Source organism: Stegostoma tigrinum, chromosome 22, assembly GCF_030684315.1.
Source record: "Stegostoma tigrinum isolate sSteTig4 chromosome 22, sSteTig4.hap1, whole genome shotgun sequence".
NCBI lineage: Eukaryota > Metazoa > Chordata > Chondrichthyes > Orectolobiformes > Stegostomatidae > Stegostoma > Stegostoma tigrinum.
In genome coordinates this window covers 14,960,372-14,980,096 of record NC_081375.1, presented here as the reverse complement: position 1 = coordinate 14,980,096, position 19,725 = coordinate 14,960,372, and the positions used below count along the sequence as shown (strand labels likewise).

General features: G+C 41.0%; 1 protein-coding gene across 2 annotated transcripts in view; it reads right to left on the bottom strand.

Moving 5' to 3' along the window:
- Positions 1 to 3,473: 3,473 nt before the first annotated feature.
- Positions 3,474 to 19,725, bottom strand: part of gprc5c (G protein-coupled receptor, class C, group 5, member C) — a 28,064-nt gene continuing 11,812 nt past the window's right edge. The window contains exons 4-5 of one of the 2 annotated variants that reach the window (XM_048555408.2): positions 12,300 to 12,491; positions 3,474 to 9,633 (exon numbers count right to left, since the gene is read on the bottom strand). In XM_048555408.2, the coding sequence (XP_048411365.1) occupies positions 12,336 to 12,491 (156 nt within the window). In that variant the 3' untranslated portion in view covers positions 3,474 to 9,633; positions 12,300 to 12,335. The remainder of the gene's footprint in view (positions 9,634 to 12,299; positions 12,492 to 19,725) is intronic. The other variant, XM_048555409.2, reaches the window with a different exon arrangement.

Below are 19,725 nucleotides of genomic sequence, written 5' to 3'. Positions count from 1 at the left end.
ACAGCCATAGCATGACCTCCCAACTCCTATACTCAATGCACTGACCCATAAAGGCAAGCATACAAATCCCTCCTTCACTATGCTGTCTCTCTGCGAACCAACTTTCAAGGAACAACAACCCTGCACTCCAAGATCTTTTTTGTTGAGCAACACTCACCAGGACCTTACCATTAACTGTATAAGTCTTGCCCTGATTTGCCTTCCCAAAATGCAGCACCTCATATTTATCTAAACTAAACTCCATCCAATGATGACTACACTGTACAAGGCCTCGGTGTTCAATGTGTGTTGTAGAATGGACTAATAGACACATTGGATTATACAAAGGGGAAAGGAGAGTGTGTCTAAATGCTTGCTGATCCTGCCAACTTTGCATACCTAAGGCTCTCTGAACATCAAGTTTCACATTTAAAAAAGAGATAACAAGGTGTAGAGCTGGATGAACACAGCAGGCCAAGCAGCATCAGAGGAGCAGGAAAGCTGACATTTCGGATCTGGACCCGAAACATCAGCTTTCCTGCTCCTCTGATGCTGCTTGGCCTGCTGTGTTCATCCAGCTCTACACGTTGTTATCTCAGATCTTCCAGCATCGGCAGTTCCTACAATCGGTTTAAAAAAAGTCTACTTTTTTACTCTTAAGACCAAATTGAATAAACACACACTCCCCACCCCGCCATGTTACTGCCCATCTGCCATTGGACTGCATTTATATAAGGCTTGTTTAGATTTTGAGTTGCCCATCCAATTAACCTTATTTTATAAATTCATTTACAGGATTTACAGCATTTATTGCCCTGGGATTTATAGTCAGCCAAACCAGGTAAGGATGGTAATTTAGAGAGATAGTACAAACTCCAATGCTGGAATCTGACATAACAAGGTGTAGGGCTGGATGAACGCAGCAGGCCAAGCAGCATCAGAGGAGCAGGAAAGTTTCCTGCTAGTTCCTGGTATCTTCCTTCCCTGAAGGACATAAGTGAACTAGGTGATTCTTTCCCCCAACAGTTGATAATAAATTTATCATCATCAGACTTTTAATCCAAGGATTTGATTGAATTCAAATTCTACCGTCTGCTACAGTGGGATTCAAACCCGTGTGCCCAGAACATCACATGGTCTCTAGTTTAATAGTCTACAAATAATACTAGGCCATCACCTCCCCTGCCTGCAGCTTCTCTGTCCCACTCGCTGTCTTCCTTTTCCACCTAACTTTGTTTTGGCAGCAGCTAAAGATTGACAAACTGATGCAAGGCTTTAGCAATAGAAGTAACAATCTGCAGCTGCTGTTCTAGGAAGTTAGCTCTCATCCAAGCTTCATCACAGCAAGCAGTTACCAGGCACATGTCAAAAAAAAGCGCAACATCTTCACTTGTCTGCCCAGGATGACACAAACTGGAGAAAAACCATCCATGAAAGCATTGACAATTTTGAGCATCTCCCACCGGCCCGGTTACAAACTCTAGAATGACGGTGAGTAAATCTGAGCATCTGAGCAGCCCAACTCTTCAAACGTTGTTTATCCCATGGGCAGCATGGTCTAAGGAACCAGCATTGGACTGTTTTGTTAGCTCAGGACCCATAGCACATTGGAGGGAAGAAATGCAACCACCATTCTGAGGATGCAGAAGATAGGGAGCAACATTTCTGGCTAATTGCTTATCTCTGACTTTCTGAAGAAGGACCCAAAACATTAATTTAGAAATTCAAAGATCCTCAGACAGCACCTTCCAAACCCACGACCACTTCCTTCTAGAAGGACAAGGGCAGCAGATATCTGGGAACACCACTACCTTCAAGTTCTCCTTCAAGTCACTCACCATTCTGACATGGAAATGTATTGCCATTCCTTCACTGTCGCTGGGTCAAAATCCTGAAATTCCGTCCCTAATAGCATTGTGGGTCAATTTACAGCGGGAGGACTGTGGCAGTTCAAGAAGACAGCTCACCACCACCTTCTCAAGGGCAACTAGGGATAGGCAAGAAATGTTGACCCAGCCAGCAATGCCCACATCCCACAAAATCAATAGAGAAAAAAAATTATGTTTCTCTCTCCACAGACTCTGCCACAACTTTGGATTTCTCCACTGCTTTCAGCTTTTGTTCCAGCATCTGCAGTATTTTGCTTTTATTCATCTCTTTTGCCCATTTCTGCTGAAATGAAGGAAGACTTGCTCAACAGTGGACATCTCAAAAGACTTTTCAGTTAATGAAGTATTTCTGAAACGTAGTGTGCAAAGACCACATCCAAACTGTGTACAGAAAGCTCCCACAGCCAACATTGCAGGAATGGCCAATAATCCGTTTTCATAACGTTGACTGAGGGATATTTGTTGGATGGGAACTGGGGGACAACTCCTCTGGTCTTCTTCAGTATAATACTACCAGGATCTTTTACATCTACCCAAGCATGCAGACAGCTTAAAGTCTCACCCAGAGATAACAGCCCTGGCAGGATTATGCTCCCTCAGCACTGGGGTGTTAGTCTTGATGTCTGGGCTCAATCCCTGGAGTGGGACTTGAACGTAGAGCCCTGTGCTTTAGAGTTAGGAGCCACAAGCTAACAAGTGGAGCCAATAGTGCTAGTTCTAGTCCCATCATAGATGAATGCCTGGCTCTGTAAAACCACTTAAGAACAGAGATTGAACGAACTATATCTCTACCATGTATTAACTTGCTACTCACAGGGTATAGTGAGAAAACGGGAATATTGCTTTGAGACGGAGGATCAGCCACGATAATATTGAATAGCAGATCAGATGTTATTCAAAAAGACTGAATGGCCAATTTCTGCACGTAGTTTCTGTGAAAAGTTGGTGAGCTGCAGGACTAAGGTACAAAATACATAGTCAGCTTACACATCCCATATTAAAGTGGTCTCATCCCTGTAATTTGCTATGTTTAGGCACAGACACACTCTATGGTGCATTCTCTCTTCCCAGTCCATTGCTGGAAAAGTGTACAAATATTCTGATCTGAATAACGTTGCCTATGCTCAATACTCCCCCATTTCCGGTTCTTTGCATTCAATTACTTAAGTGACCTCAATTTAAATGCCACATTTCTGACCCAGAGATAGGTCTTTTCCCCATGGTGGGGAGTTCAAAATTATAGGGAATTAGGTTTAAGGTGAGAGGGGAAAGATTTAAAGGGGACCTAAGGGGCAACTTTTTCATGCAGAGGGTGGTGCATGTATGGAATGAGCTGCCAGAGGAAGTGGAGGAGGCCGGTACAATTAGGACATTTGAAAGGCATCCGGATGGATTCACAAATGGGATGGGTTTGGAGGGATATGGGCCAAATGATGGAAAATGGGACTAGATTTATCTGGGATATCTGGTCAGCATGGATGAGTTGGACCGAAGGGTCTGTTTTCATGCTGTACATCTCTATGACTGTATTTGATACGAGGAGCAGCATACAAACTTCCTATTTTGGTTCAAGAAGGTTTGTGAAAGAAGCAAACAACTGGAGCATGCAATATAAAGAAAAGTTTATTTTTAAACAAAAAAATTGTAGCATTAAAGTAGCAACATCCCCTGCAGTACAACACAGTCAACACAACTATCTAAATGTCTTGGCTTTACCTTCGCATTTTTCTTAGTGTTTGGACACCTTTGCTGTCGGGTTACATCCTAATGATTCATTTCATAACATTTGTGAAATGGCTTCCTTTGAGAAACATACTAGGATAACAGCTTAAAAATATATAGTGATTATTCACAGCAATGGCAACAAAAGGATGCTTCATGCATTCCCTGGAAAAAAGCTTAAGTAACCCAGAATCTCTGAATTTCACACATCATTGGGCGAGACAGTGATTCCATTATGGTGAGATAGACATGCTGAACAAATCAGGTCTACTATTCAAACTTGGAGTTTGCTGGAAATAACCACAATTGCTGCATTAAATTAAAATTGCAGTGACTCTACAACTCTATGCAACACAAGTATGGAATATTAGACTAACTGGACCTTTCATAGTCTGTTGTATTTTCGACCAAGAGACTGAATTGGCAGTAAAGACCTTTAATAACTTGGGGTTAGGATTTTTACTCCTTATTTTCCTTACAAAGGAGACAGAAGAGAAAAGCTCCCCATGAATCTGGTTCTCAGCTGTTCAGTGATGGATTGTCATGTTCTGCCTTTCTAACCATACCCAATGTCAATAGGTACTGGTCAGGACACATGAAGGAGAGAAGGATGTGCTAAAAGTTATATCGAATAAAGTAAAAGGAAGCTCATGTAGACCCAGTGTCAGTCAGTCAGACCAAAATGGCCTGCTTCAATGCTGTAATCCATTGTAACTAAAACGCTTATTCTGAGTGAAGGGACAGCAGACAGCTACTGTAATAATAACACAACATGGCAAATGCTGAAATGTATATTAATGTTACATTCACACAAATACTCATACAGGATTATTGATAATTACTTCAAAGATGCATTGCTGAATGCAAGCTTGGAACTTCAGCTTGCAAGTGTGATTAATCTACTCTACGTAAATTTAAGTATATGCTAACAGCGACAAAATAAATACACAAAAAAAATTTGTTACAAAAGTGACAATGGGATGCCTTTTTCACATCCTCTGATTGAATCTAAGCAATATACATGAGAAACAAGGGATAACCTCTACACTGATGCAAATTATTCTTCAGATTTCACAGCAAAACATGCAATTGATATATTATTAAAACATAACAAAATCTAATTGTAAAACATGTGAAAAAGCACAGTACTAAATGCCACAGAACATTTATCCACTGTTTAGAAAGTGTATTCTTTGGCTAACATAGGAATATAGGTACTTAAATTATTACAAACTATTTCTATTAAACCAACTTGTGCCAAATAAACCAACTTTTGAGTTCACCAAAAGAAAATTATTGCTGAGCTCACAGTTATTTAAAAACTTTAATCTTATAAAAAGGGCCATATTTTCCTCTTTCACAGAGGATAGTGGGCTCACATAAAAACTGCAAATGGACAATTCTGTTGTCAAAGTTTCAATCAGGAGTTGAAAGCAAGTTGCCAGTCGCAACACACCTATTTTGCTTCAATTCACATAATATGCAAGCATCCAAATCTTTATAAGTTTAATTGACTTCCTCACCTGACTTGGAAGTTTTTTTTTACAAGCTAATTCAAGAGATGTGGTATTGCTAGCCAGGCCAACATTTACTGCCTATCCCCAATCACAGACAGCAGCTGAGAGTTAATCACAAAATAACACAACCAAAACATTGACCAGGCTAGGCTTCACTCTTGGCACACAGAGTAGGCTGCCAGGAATGGATCTGATGCCCATCCAGAGACAGAAATAGCACCAATTACTGGCTTACTGCTCACAAAAGTATGAAGCCCCTGCTAAATGTTTCAATTCTTCACTCAGAAATTTTGAGTCCCGTATAGGCAATGAATGACAAAGGAGAGCAGTGGATGCAGGCAGTGACAAACCTACACTAGACATAGATATTACAGAAGCAGGTCAGCATTACCAGTAATGATTGATTTATTGACCTCATGATAAAGATTTGAGAAGTTCCATGATTTGAAAAATTGTAAAGTAAAAAAAGGAGTATCATGATCAACATAAAGATGGAACTAAGGCTTAACAATTGCTCTTAACTATGAAAATCTCAGGATTGGGAGCATTTTAAAATTCAATAAAAGATTGGGAAAATAGTGCATGAGAGTTAAATTGCCAGGGACATAGAAAGTAATGGTAAAAGCTTCTAAAAATATATAAAAAGAAAAAGATGAGTATAGATAAATGTGGGTTCTTCAGAGTCAGAAGCTGGGGAGTTACAAAAGCAAGCAAAAAAGTAGTAAAATGCATGCTTTGGTCTGGCTTCACAAATAATTTCCTGGAAATGTTAGGGAAGCAAAGGTCCAATGAGAGGGTGGAATTGAAGAAAATCAGTATTAGCAAGAAAATGGTGCTGGGGAAATTAATATAGTTAAAGGCTGACAAATTCCTAGAGTTTGGTAATCTACATCCCAGAATACTGAAGGAAGTGGCCTTGGAAATACTGGACGCATTGGTGGTCATCTTGCAAAATTCTATATACTTTGGAAGAGGTGCTACAGATTGGAGGGGTCAAGTGTAACCCCACTATTGAAAAAGTGAGGGAGAGAAAAAAAAAATCAGACCAGGTAGAAATACAGGTCCATGCAGTAGTGGGGAAATGCTAGAGTATATTACAGAAGACATGATAACAGAACATTTGGAAGCAAGAGTGGACAATGGTAACGTGGGTTTATAAAAAGTAAATCATACTCAAAAAAAATCCATTATAGTTTTTTGCAGATGTTGCTCGTAGAGTAGATAAGGGAGAACCCAGTCAATTAAGGTGTGTCTGGGTTTTCAGAAGGCTTTTGGTAAAGTCCCTCACAAGAGATTAGTGGGCAAAGGTAAAACCCATGGAATAGGGGATAATACATAGTTCATGAACTGAGAATTGGTTGACAGATGTGAAACAGACAGTAGGAATAAATGGTTCATTTTCTGAATGGAAAGCAGTGACCAGTGGGGCCCTATAATGATCAATGCTTGAACCCCAACTTATTCTTATTACATATAAATGACTCAGATGAGGAAATCAAGTGCTACATTACCAAGTTTACTGACGACGCATAACGAAGTGGGAACGTGAGTTGAGAAGGATGCAAGGAGGTCTCACAGTAACTTAGACAAATTGAGTGAGTGGGCAAACACATTGACAATGCAGTACAATATAGCTAAATGTGACATTATATACAGCGATGTGAAAACCAAAAGAGGAAGAGTGTTATTTAAATGGTGACATGTTGGGAAGTGTGGATGTAAAAATAAATCTGAGCATCTTTATCAATGAAAGCAAACAGGCAACTGTAGTGAACCATTGGGTAGGCAATGGTTTATATTGACTTCTGGCAAGGGGATGTGCGTTCAGAAGTAAGGATGTCTTACTGTAGTTGTACAGAGCTTTGATGAAGCCACATCTGGAGTTATGCACACAGTTTGGTCTCTCTACCTAAGAAAGGATATATTTGTCATAGAGAAAGTGCAGGGAAGGTTCACAAGGCTTATAGCTTTAGCTAATAGCTTTAAATTGAGGGGTGAAAGATATAGGACTGATGCCAGAGGTAGTTTCTATACTCAAAGAGTAGTAAGGGAATGGAACGCTTTGCCTGCAAAGGTAGTAGATTCGCCAACTTTAGGTACATTTAAGTCATCATTGGATAAGCATATGGACGTACATGGAACAGTGTAGGTTAGATCGGCTTGAGATCGGTATGACAGGTTGGCACAACATCGAGGGCCGAAGGGCCTGTACTGTGCTATAATGTTCTATTCTATAACCTCTAAGCAGGGATGACAGAACTATCCAAAGAAGAGAGATTTGTTCAAGTGGGCCTGTATTTACTAGAATTTAGAAGGATGAGAGGGAGATCTGATTGAAACGTACCAACTTCTAGCAGGGCTGGGCGCACTAGATGCAGGGAGGATGTTTTCACTGACTGGGAAGTCTACGGCCAGGGGTCACAGTCTCAGGATTGGGGGTTAACTTTTTAGGACTGAGATGAGGAAACATTTCTTCACTGTAAGGGGAGTGAACTTGCGAAGGCCGTGGAGGCCAAGTCATCTAGTATATTCAAGAAAGAGACAGATGTATGTTTCGATTTTAAAGACATCAAGGGGTTTAGGGAGAAAGTAGGAAAATGGCAATGAGATAGAGGGTTAGCCATGATCATATTAAACAGCAAAGCTAGCTCGAGTGGGTTAAATCGTCTGCTCCTACTCCTAGTTTGTGTGTTAATGCAGTAAAAAAGTGGTAGTTAAATAAATTACTGCAATGCCAGATGGCGCACCTAATGTAACATGAAAGGCAAACATATGTGTCTTACATCATTAATAGAAAAATGATTTATCACACAATACTCAAATGGAGAATTGTGTTTAGATGCTGATAATGCCAATGCCATCTTCGTGATAAAGGAAGAACCCTGCTTTTCAGGGACCACATCTGTCACAGCAGCCAGTATCAGCATGTATACAGGCACCTTGCTGAATGCACGCCCGCAAGAACTCACCAACCAGGAGCTCAAGTCATGAAATTCTGAATGTAACATTCACCAGCCGACATACACCCAGAATGCACGCACAGCCGTGCATGTCCACCATTCAGATCGTGGAAAAGTCAGCCCAGGTTATTAGCACACAAGGTTTCCCTTTAAGGCTAACCATTGTAAATTCATTTTACCTTGGGAGCTAGATGCGGAATCAAAACAGAAGAGCAGATTGATATCTTCATTTACCTCACCATCACTTTACTATTATTTCACATAGCATTTGATTTTTAGGTTTTACAGCCAGAGGAAAATATGGCCCTGAGAAGTGTTTAGAATCTCTCAATTGTGTCCTCAACAACAAATTTAGCCTTTGAAGGCTGTCCCCATGTAACAGTACTGTTATAGCCTATTACCATAGTTAGTATAGTAAGCAGCGTAGACAGTATCATCTCATCACACATACACAAGATACAAAGGTGCTTACACTAATAAAAGATGCAGTATTTTTTGCTAACAAAATTGAAGGTTTGTGTTTCAGACAGCAGGATTGTGCATTAAAACACATGCTTGTTTTTGGTTTGGTTCATTCTGATTGTTTAAGTGATCTAAATCTTACGTTTCTGTTGCAGGCTGATAGCTGGCCTTGCAGAAATAAGATGATTAATTCTCCACTAATCTATAAGACTTAAGGAATAGCAAGCCACGTTTTGACACAGCATTACTTCACCCTGGAGCAGCAGGCAATTCCTAAGTGTGTGTTGTATTCCAATAGCTGATAGTCCTTCAGGTGGTCTGGACAATGAAATGGATCATTTCAGTTTTACATCACAGGACTGAACAGTAGTCTCATTACAGAGTCCATACAGAATATTAAGCCCATCTCTCCTTAACATGGCAAGAAACTGGTTTTCTTTTCAGGCATTGTCTGCACCTCTTCATTGTTGTTTTCACAAACAGCACATTTACGTTGCCCCGAACATCATTCAAGAGGCAGACAGCAAAAATAAAGGTTGACATAATCACATTTACAAGGCATTGTACTGCAAAGAAAGTTTTGATTGCCTGACAATCGCCTTAGTAACCATCATTGCATCTATTTTTAAAAATTCTCTCCTGGGATGTTGATGTCGCAGCATCTATTGCTTCATCTCTTATTGCCCTGGAGGATGTGATAGTGAGCTGCCTTCTTGAACCATTGCAGTCCATGTGGTGTAGAGTCATAGCTTTTCGAAATCTATTCAGCAGAAAGACTTTGAAGGCAACGCTTAATGTGGACTGAGAACACGTAGTGACAGTGCAGTCTCCATCCTGCCTTTGTATGGTCCACTCCTTCACTGGGGCTTGAATCAGTTGCTAAGCAGAATGCCTAAACCCAGTTGCATTCAGAAAATGATCCTTTTCATTTCCAGCTCAAATGCCACAGCAACAGGACTTTGCTCCCACTGATCTAGTGTCGCTCAGAGAATGGAAAACAATATCAGCAAAGGCCTGAAGTTGCAGTTTTTGAAAAAGTTTTATTGCAAACTATTGGCAGAGAGACTCCTTTCACCACAGAGATTTTCCATATTGGGTCCTCACCTGTTCATATGAAGAGATGAGATGGGTTATTATGACGCGATTAAAAATTAGGTAGAAAATCACCAATCCTCACTTTGCTCTAAGTGTTTTATAGAAGCTATCGTTCATGTCAGTAACATGTTGCTGTTTTCCCCATGTTAGTTCAGAACGATCACTAGACTAGACAGCAAAAGTGAGAAATGATCTGCATAAAATATATTCGTATTGCACAAAAACCCCAAGTTAATAATTCCTCTATCTGGTGAGGATCTTTAGTCTCAATGTGAAGATTCTCTCTGTTCATTTCTCCTTGTGACATTCTAACAGAATGAAGGGAAAACATTCACTAACTTGTCAGCAGCAAGATCACGCGCATCCCTTACATTTGCATTTATCTTAAATTTTTAGTGAAACAGGAAAACAAAGCACTTAATCTTCACAGGCTCATTTATAGTATTTCCACAGATTTCACACTGACTAACACAAATGCCTATGGTTTTCATGGCAGAATGTTTACTAAGAACATTCGAGATTTTATGAATTTGCAAGTGTCACTGATCCTTATGTATCAGCTGTACAGTTTGGGGTAGTTAATCCCTGACCCAAACCCACCCCACCCCACACTGAGAGATGGATTGTTAAGGCTAGTGGGCAAAGAAATGGGGAAAAAAAAAAATCTATCCTCATTTTACCAGAAAAATGTTCGAGAAAATTAATCATTCATATTAGCAACATGTTGGAAAATATATCACTGTGTCAACAAAGAGCCTTCATTTGAAGCTTGTCATTCAATTTTTAACTGGGGGATGTGTGGTGGAATCTGAATGTGTATTTTGGAAAACATTCAGTGGCCCAGTGGAAAATCAATCCAAAAATCAATACAGGGACCAACTGGAAAAGCCACAGTTGCTGTTCAGAACATTAATTGAGCTGATTGTTCAGTCCAAAAAAAAAATCCCGAGAATTTGAGCAGAAGTATTTTGTTTTAACTAGAAATTGCAAAGGAGTTTGGTATCTGTGATCGTTTAAGTTAATTGTTTGTTGTGAGGAGGTTATGCACTTCCAAATGTTTAAAAAGAGCCTTCTAGAAAACAGGTTCAGAGTATAAAATAAATAGTAAGTTACTCAGTAAAACTTTTAATGCAATATCATGTGCAGTAACCTGTTCCTTTTTATTGTGATGATTGACTCCTGCCCGTTCTTAGCTGAACAACAACAGTTGCAAGACCATGTATTTTATTAATTATTTATTATTTCGTAGACTGTGGTTGTTGCTAATGAGGTCACCACTTATTACTCATCCCAAAATGCCCACAAAATTTGTGCAGGGGCTTTAGAAGCATGAACATAATCCTAAATTCAGCTGGATTTTTTGCCTGAACAGTTTGATTCAGAGCCATAAACAGGTCACGAGAGGAAACTGGAAAAAAAAGAGGACTGGAAGAAATCCAAAGTCTTTAACTGATTGCAGATTTTACAAATATCCCAGTCAGGTACAGTTAAATAATTAAAGAAAAACAAACTGTCTTAAGGTGGGGAGGTTCGGGGGCCCCTTATGGTACTGCAAACATTTGATACACAGCTTGTGCTGGCCCAGCTTCAACGAATTTGAAACATATTGACAAAACAATGGAAACCAGAACTGAACCTCTGCTTGTTTGGGGTAGGTGCTAAACTGGAACCTGTTTGCTGCATCCTAGGTCCATGGTGCATGAATCACTGCTTTCATTACGACATACAGATACAGGTATCGCTGGCTAGGTCAGAATTTATTACTTAGCCCAATCATTTTCAACAAGGTGGCAGTAATCTGCCTTCTTGAACCGTGAAGTCCATATAGTGTGCATACTTTCACGATGCTGTCAGAGAGGCGGCTTAGGATTTTGTTGTAGGACAAGACGGTGTGTGAAGTGGAGGCAGGCTTGCACATCTATCGATGTGTCCGCTGCCCTTGTTGTTCTAGGTGTTACAGCTTCCAGGTTTGGAAGGTACAGCCACAGGATTCTTGGTGAATTACTGCAGTGCCTCTTTGTAGATGCCACAGGCGTGATAGTGGTAGGGCCAGTAAACTGTTGAGGTGGTGGGTGGGCTAACAATGGAGCTTGGGCCTGGCTTGTGTATTGTTGGAGCCAAACACATCCGGGTGAATGGAAAGTTGTCCATGATTACTCTGGAGTTTGCTTTGTAGATGGTGGGCAAGCTTTGGGTTGATGAGAGGGGAGTTACTCATTACAAAGTTCCAGCCTCCCTACCTGCTCTTTCACCCACAGTGCTAATGTGGCTGGTCCAGGTTACATGAGAGAAATCGTGATGTGTTTAGAAGACACACAGAGATTAGGTTAGATTTTAAAAGCTTACACATTTACGGGTGAATGGCTGGGGCAGGGGGATGTGGTTAAGGAATCCCAGATTTGTTAATGTTGGAATGAACAAGGTAACGTTTTGAGTTGATAACAAAAAAGCCTGCAAAGAGAAAATCGTAGCTAGCCATGAGATATCTTTAGACCACAAGCAAAGTATTGCATCTAAAATGTTGGGAGTCCAATAATACAGCCATTGGGACCCCCACTTCTTTGTTTCTTGTCTGGTCAACATGCATCTCCAGTACCACTTGACTAATTGTACATCTGTCTAGGGCATCCCTCAGACAGCCACAAACACACACACACGCGGATTGAAAGCCATACATTTTGTCGGTGCTCTCTCTGCAGCCATGCAAGGTGTTAAAATGTTGGTCCACTGCCGCCATCTTGTTGGGCAGGCTGCCTGCTCTCAGCTGTAAATGCATCCTCTGCACGGAGGGTGGAGGCGTTACTGGAAAATGCCGACTGGTTAATGGTGACCCTCGGGATATAATGGTCATAGGGATTTTCTAACGACTTGAAGAACAAAACAAAACGGAGTGAATAAGGACCTTTCAATAAAGAAACATTAAGAACATGCTGAGGTTATAGTGCAAAGGGAGTTGACAGAAAATAAGCAATTTTGTAAATTATTGGCTATAAATCACCAATGCAAAACAATTATCCATGCACAAATTAAGAAAGCTGATGAATATTACTTAGTTTGCATTTTGTAAAACAATTGAAATTAAAACTATTTTGGCATACCTGAGGGATGTTATTTGTGATTTCTCGGTTAATCTGCATATTTTAGCTCTAGGTATTAAGGCACATTTTTTTCCCCCCAAGTTTATTTGTTGACTGATTCTCCATGGAATGTAGCAATTCCTCCTAGCACTGGTCCCACAGGCAATCAGGAGATCTCATGTGGTTATTGCCCTGGTCTCATGCTGCACAGTTAGCAATCGCACACATTGGAAGCTCTGGTTCACCACAGCCCTTAGCCCATATCCAAACTTTGATCACTGCCAGCAGAACTCTGACAGCTCATTCCTCTCCCTGATACACTTCAGGAAACCCTCCCACCTCCACTGTGGGAGTGTTAGACACTGGCCTCACACAGGAAAACCAGATCCATGCACTGCCTTAAAGGGAGCGCTGCAGGCTGCAGGATTTTAAGACGTATCGAACTACATAAGACCATAAGAGCAGGAATTCGGCCATTCAGCCCATCAAGTCTGATCCGCCATTCAATCCTGGCTGATAAGTTTCTCAACCCCATTCTCCTGCTTTCTTCCCGTAACCCTTGATCATCAAGAACCTAGCTATCTCAGTCTTAAATGTACTCAGTGACCTCCCTAGCCTTGTGTGGCAGTGAATTCCATAGATTCACCACTCTCTGGCTGAAGAAGTTTCTCTTCATCTCTGTGTCTGACAAATCTTTTAGAGTTTTTCAAAGATGTAACCAAGAGGATGGATGAGCGTAAGACAATGGATGTTATCTATATGGCCTTTAGTAAGACCTTTGACAAGACACTGCATGGCAGGCTACTCATGAAAATTAATCATGAAAGAGCTCCACGGAGAGTTAGCTAATTTGGATTCAAAATTGGCTCAATGGTAGGAAGCAGAGGCTGATAGTTGAATGTTGTTCGCAGACTCCAGGCCTGTGACACAGGGGTCAGTGCTGGGACCTTTGTTAATCGTTATTTTCATAAATGATCTGGATGTAAAAGGCATGATTAGTAAGTTTGCAGATGATACAAAATTAGGAGGTATCGTTGATAGTGAGGAGGGTTATCCAAAAATTACAGAGGGATCTTGCTTAGATAGGTAAGTGGGCTGAGGATTGGCAAATGCAATTCAATACAGATAAGAGTGAGGGGCTGCACTTTGGAAAGTCAAACTAGGGCTTACTTATAGACTAAATAGTAAGGTCATGAGGAGTGTTGTGGAACAGAGGGGTCTAGGAGTGCAAGTACATAGTTAGTTGAAAGCAGCATCATAGGTAGACAGTGTCTTGAGAAAGGTGTGTAGCATGCTGGCCTTCATTGGTTGAGGCATTGAGTATAGGAGTTAGGACATTACAGTTTTAGAGGTCATTGATGACGATGCACTTAGTGTAGTGTGTACAGTTTTGGTCACCATGTTATACAAAAGAGATAGTTAAACCGGAAAGTGGGCAAAGAAGATTTACGAGGACGTTGCCAGAACTTGTAGGCCTGAGTTATAAGGAGACATTGACCAGGGTAGGTCTTTATTCCTTGGAATATAGGAGAATGAGGGGTGACGTTTTTGAGATGTACACATTGATGAGGGACATAGATAGGATGAATGCATATAGTCTTCCTTCCCTGGAAATAGGTTTAAGGAGAGGGAGCAAAAATTTAAGAAGGACCTGAGGGGCAACTTCTTCACACAGAGAGCAGTGCGTATAGGGAATGGGATGCCAGAGAATGTGGTTGGGGCAAGTACAATAGCAAGATTTAAAATAAAAATTGGATAGGTACATGGATGAGAAGGGTTTAGAGGGATGTGGGCCAAATTAGATTGTACAATCTCTACAGCGTGTAAACAGGCCCTTTGGCCCAACAAGTCCACACCAACCCCCAGAGCATCCCACCAGACCCATCCCCGTAATCTACACATCCCTGAACACTACGGGCAATTTAGCATGGCCAATCCACCTAACCTGCATATCTTTGGACTGTGGGAGGAAACCGGAGCACTCGGAGGGAACCCACACAGACACGGGGAGAACACACAAACTCCACACAGACAGTCACCCGAGGCTGGAATCAAACCTGGATCCTTGCTGCTGTGAGGCATCAGTGCTAACCACTGAGCCACTGTTCTAGTCCAAATGCAGGCAATTGGAACTTGCTGAGTGGGCACCATGGTCAGCATGGACCAGTTTAGACTGAAGGACCTGTTTCCATGCTGATTCGTCCTATCTTCTGACACAACAACTACTTCTTTCTCATGTGATTTTATTCCCCAGTTAAGAGCTGGGCATCTCACCGACTTGTAGTGACAGTAAAATGTAGGGTATGCAGGGTAATTTGATCTTAGTAGGATAATCGGTTGGTACAACATTACGGGCAGAAGGGCCTGTGCTGTGCTGTACTGTTCTATGTTCTAAAACGTCTACCCTTTACTCTAAGGCTGTGCCCTTGGGCCCTAGTCTGTCCGACCAATGGATGCATCTTCCCAACATCCACTTTGTCCAGGCCATTCAGTATTCTGTAAGTTTCAATTAGATGCCCCCTCATCCTTCTAAGCTCCAATGAGTATAGTCCCAGAGCCCTCAAACATTCCTCATCAGTTAAGCTTCTCATGACCATGGTGCCCACTCAGCAAGTTGGGTCCAGGGGCCGCTCTCATGAACCTCTTCCTACATGCTCCTTGGAGTGGCCAACTTGATGGCCAACACTGGCTGCCCCTCACTCACTGCTGGATCAAATTCCCAGCAAAGGATGCACCCAAATATCCAAGCTGGAATAATGTCTGCTTGCAACATGAGCAAAGCTGAGCTTGTCACAGCTGTAAACAAGGCATCCAACCTGTGCCCATCAAGTGTGGGATCAGACCCCACGATTACAGCACGTCTCTTTCAATTCCTTCCCAAACAGGAAATTAAAAACCTGTCCAAAAAATAATTAAGACCAGTTTATTTCCAAACTGGTTACAATGGGTAGACTGCCTGTACATTTGTAATTAATAAATGGATTCAATTTATAAAACAAAAATAATGCACTTAAGCTAGCATGCACATTTATTCCAAAATCCATTGAAAGTGTAAAAAGAAATCTTGTATTTCTTGTCTTCAAAATGAAATGAGGTGAAAAATTGGCAGTGCTCCCGTGATCGGAAACAACTGGAGCCACGGCTGTCAGCTGGAAACACTGGAGTATGTAACTCTTGCTGTAACATTTAACATCAGATATAACCTGCTAAGTCAGAATCACAGTGCACAAGAGAGGGGCATACCTGAGCTAGTTGACATTAAAGATTTTACAAAATGAAAGCACTTGTTTGATATTAAACATTGAGGCACGTTTGGGCTTCACTTTTACAGTATTTCTTTATTCCTCGCCAGCAGAAGTTGGCAGGAGTGATGAGGGGATGAAGGGTGCACAGAAGGGCAAAGAAACAAATTAGGAGCCCAAATTAGGGAAAATAAATCAAGCCTTCGTCAAAATAAGCAGGGAATGTATAATTATCATTGTGCTGCACGTTAAAACAAAACTTTGCAGAAATCTCAAACTGAGTTCTACACTGTCGCAGAGCACGAGCAAGATCTCCCAGCATGCCCATGTGTTGACGCACGTTTTCTCCACACTGTGCCTATTTGTTGCTCTGTAGAGTTTATTGTGACACACTCATCCATGATTCTTTTCTGCTGTTGACGACAAAATGTTCTGCTATTTAAACGTGCCTTCAGTCTTCAGCAGGTATATGGCCATCCTTAAAAGACTGCAGTCTAGTGTCAACGTAAATGGTTAACATAGCCTTCCTTCATTGTAAAGATACATCAAACCCAAGGCTGGTCAAATAAACACAGCAAATAAATACTTACCCAAGGTCATGTAAATCCTTCCAGCTCAGAGCTATTCTATCAAAAGAACACCTGACTAAACATCTGATCCAACTGATATTAGATGTTTTGTTTTAAACAGGGAAAGAAAAATTTGCAAATTTTCTTTCTCCTGATGGAGTAAATTCTAAGAAATCTCTGCGGTTGTACAAAATCTTGCTGTTAGTTACCGCTCAAGAGGGCAGAGTACTGTAACAGGGATACTTTTGGAGATTGACACTTCTATAGCTGTCCATGTTCTTTTTGTTACATGGCAGTGCATTTAATATCGTGTAGCAATGGAAACCCACTCAATGTTACCATTTAAGCAATGAACTGTTCCCTTTGCAGCTTTTTAATGGTGCTCCACTTCCAAGCTTAAAGGCCTTTGTGGGGCTGCCATTGGTTCCACTTCTAGTGATTTGTAACTCATCTTCCTTCACTGTCCCCCACCATCAAGAAATGCCTTGTCAACACTGTCAGCGAATAATAAATTGTAACTCGCACAATTAGAGCTGGAGGTGATCAGTTCTATCCATAATCCAACTTTCTATCTACTCTCATTACCCTTTCCCTGCCACAGTCAATCTTGCCCCAAAGCCAGGTTCAGACAAATTGAGACCATCTCCTGTTAAACTTCGAGAAGGGCCTAGCCAACTGTCTTTACTACTGGCCAGACATCTCCCACCATTTTTGTTTGCGGGGCCACTATCACAGTTTTGCCATTTCTTTATTTGGCCCCGAGACAAGAAGTCAGCCCCTCATCCAGCCCATGCAAAGACTGCCCAGATGCTACTGTAATATCCCTCACCTCCCCACTTACCTCAGCTCATCAACTACAGCTACGGGTCATCCACTCCTTTATCATTTCAAAGCTTAGCGATTCCTGCCTATATCCTTCAGCACATCCAAACTTTTCCTGCCTGTATTCTGCCTCCAGCAAATCTTGGTCACCACTGAAACATGACCTTACTGGCCTTGGCTGGCGTCACTGCAGAAACTCAGTATTAGATTTCTTCACAGTCATACTCATAGCCTTTTGGGAAGGAAACTGCCATCTTTACCTGGTCTGGCCTACATGTGACTCCAGACCCACTGCAATGTGGTTGGCTCTTTATTGTCCCCTAAGGAATTAGGGATGGGCAATAAATACTGGCCCACTTGCCATGCTCTCAGTATGTGATTTTTTTTTAAATGTAGGCTTTCTTATCCCAAGTCCTACAAATTTTTCCAAAAGTCTCCGTTCCTCATGTGGCCTTTATGGTTTTCCTTACTCTTCCTTGTAAAAACTCACCATGGATGGCTTGCATCTTCAGTCCATTCCTAAGCTGCTTAAATTTCTGTGCTTAGCCTCCTTCCTTTCCCCTTTAAGCTACTCATTAATTCTATATGTTTAACCAACTATCAGGTCATTCCTCTCAATATCATCTACTTCATTTTGGGGTCCATTTTCTCCTATTATTCCTTTGTAATGCATCTGTCTTTGTGATGCTGTCTGAGGAATAAATATTGATTAGGGATAATTCCTCCGTTCTTCACTGAAATAAAGCCAGTGGGATCTTTCATATCCGCTTTTAGAGGCAAATAGGACTTTGATTTAAAGTCTGCAACCAAGAGGCAGTATTTCTGACAATGCAGCATTGAAGTAAGACAGTGATGTTTGTGCTCAGATGCTGGACTGAGGTTTAAACCAGGAACATGATGCAATTGTATTAGCTACTGAACCACAGCTGACACTTATAGGAGTGTCAGATATTATTGACTTTTTTTTGTTTAGTGTCATTAAACTGAATTATGTTTTAAAAAAGCTACAAAAATGGAACACCGCTGGAAGCATTTCAAATTGTGATGACAGCATGACAGAGGATGCTATTAACAGAGGACAATGTGCATCCAAGACAACTTTAGAGGAAAGAATTGCATCACTGGACGGACTTCAGCTTCAAGATTAGAAGACAGTGTCTCATCTTCCTACACACAACAGGTCAAACTTAATAACATAAAAGTCTGCAAAGGTTTCTGACAAGTGCTAACCTGATAAAGACACAGGAGGATCACAAGATGAGAACAGCAGCTAGATGTCAACATTGATAATGTAACGAGGAAGAGAAATAGATGACTAAAAGCATAATTCATGTGAACCATTAGAGTGATTACAACTCATTGAGAAAGAACAGTCTTTAACATTAACTCAAACACAGTCAAAACCTAATACTGATAGCTGGCTCTTTCCGAAACAGATAATTAAAAAAGTCTGTAACTGGACACTGTTCAATTCTGCATATAAAATTACTGATATCATGCAGCTATTTTCTAGCTCTGTGTTTCAGGCAAAGACTCACTTTATTAACACTGTAAATAGTTTAGTGAAAGGTTTGAAACAGATTTTGTTCCTAATTGAAAAAAGTTTATTATAAATGTGGAGTACTGTTTCAACATTAATCTTGGTTTGCTGAACCCACCCATTGTCAAATTCAATTTAAGAACTACAGCCGATGTTTGCTGTGATGCATTAATGGGTTTATGCAGAAGAACCTCCACCCCTCAATGATTTTAGCTGCTAAAATTTCGTACACTCTTTGTTAATATACATTGAAACATTGAGGTGAGGTGAGTTGTCACTGCTTTTCAGATCCAGAGTATTTTAATATTTGCCCATAGATTTCTTTAAAAATAATTTTTAGAAAGCTAATTGCTTTTAATAGCATTTTGCCAGAAGCTTGGACTTCATTATCAGTGATAAAATAAGTAAGCATGACACTAAACAACTACTTTCATCTATTCTCAAAAAGCACAGTTAGTAGCTCAGAGGTAAAGTCTTCATTCCTGAGTAGGGCAACCCTGGAAAGCAAAAAAAGTACAGCCAGTGGTCAGCCATAAATTCTCTGAAGCAGCTTGTCAGTTATATGACCTCAGGGGGTCAGTTAGCTCAGTTGGCTGGATGCCTGGTTTGCAGTGCAGAGCATCACCAACAGCCTGGATCTGATTCTTGCACCTGCTGAGGCCAACATTGAAGGTCCTGCCTTCTTAAACGTGCCCTTTTTCCTGATGTGTGGCGACCCGGAGGTTAAACTCTCAGCCTCTGTAATGAGAGAGCTGGCTCTGATTTCCTCCCACGAACTAAAGACATGCTGGCTGGGTGGATTGGCCATGCTATATTGCTCATAGTGTCCAGGGATGTGTCGATTAGGTATA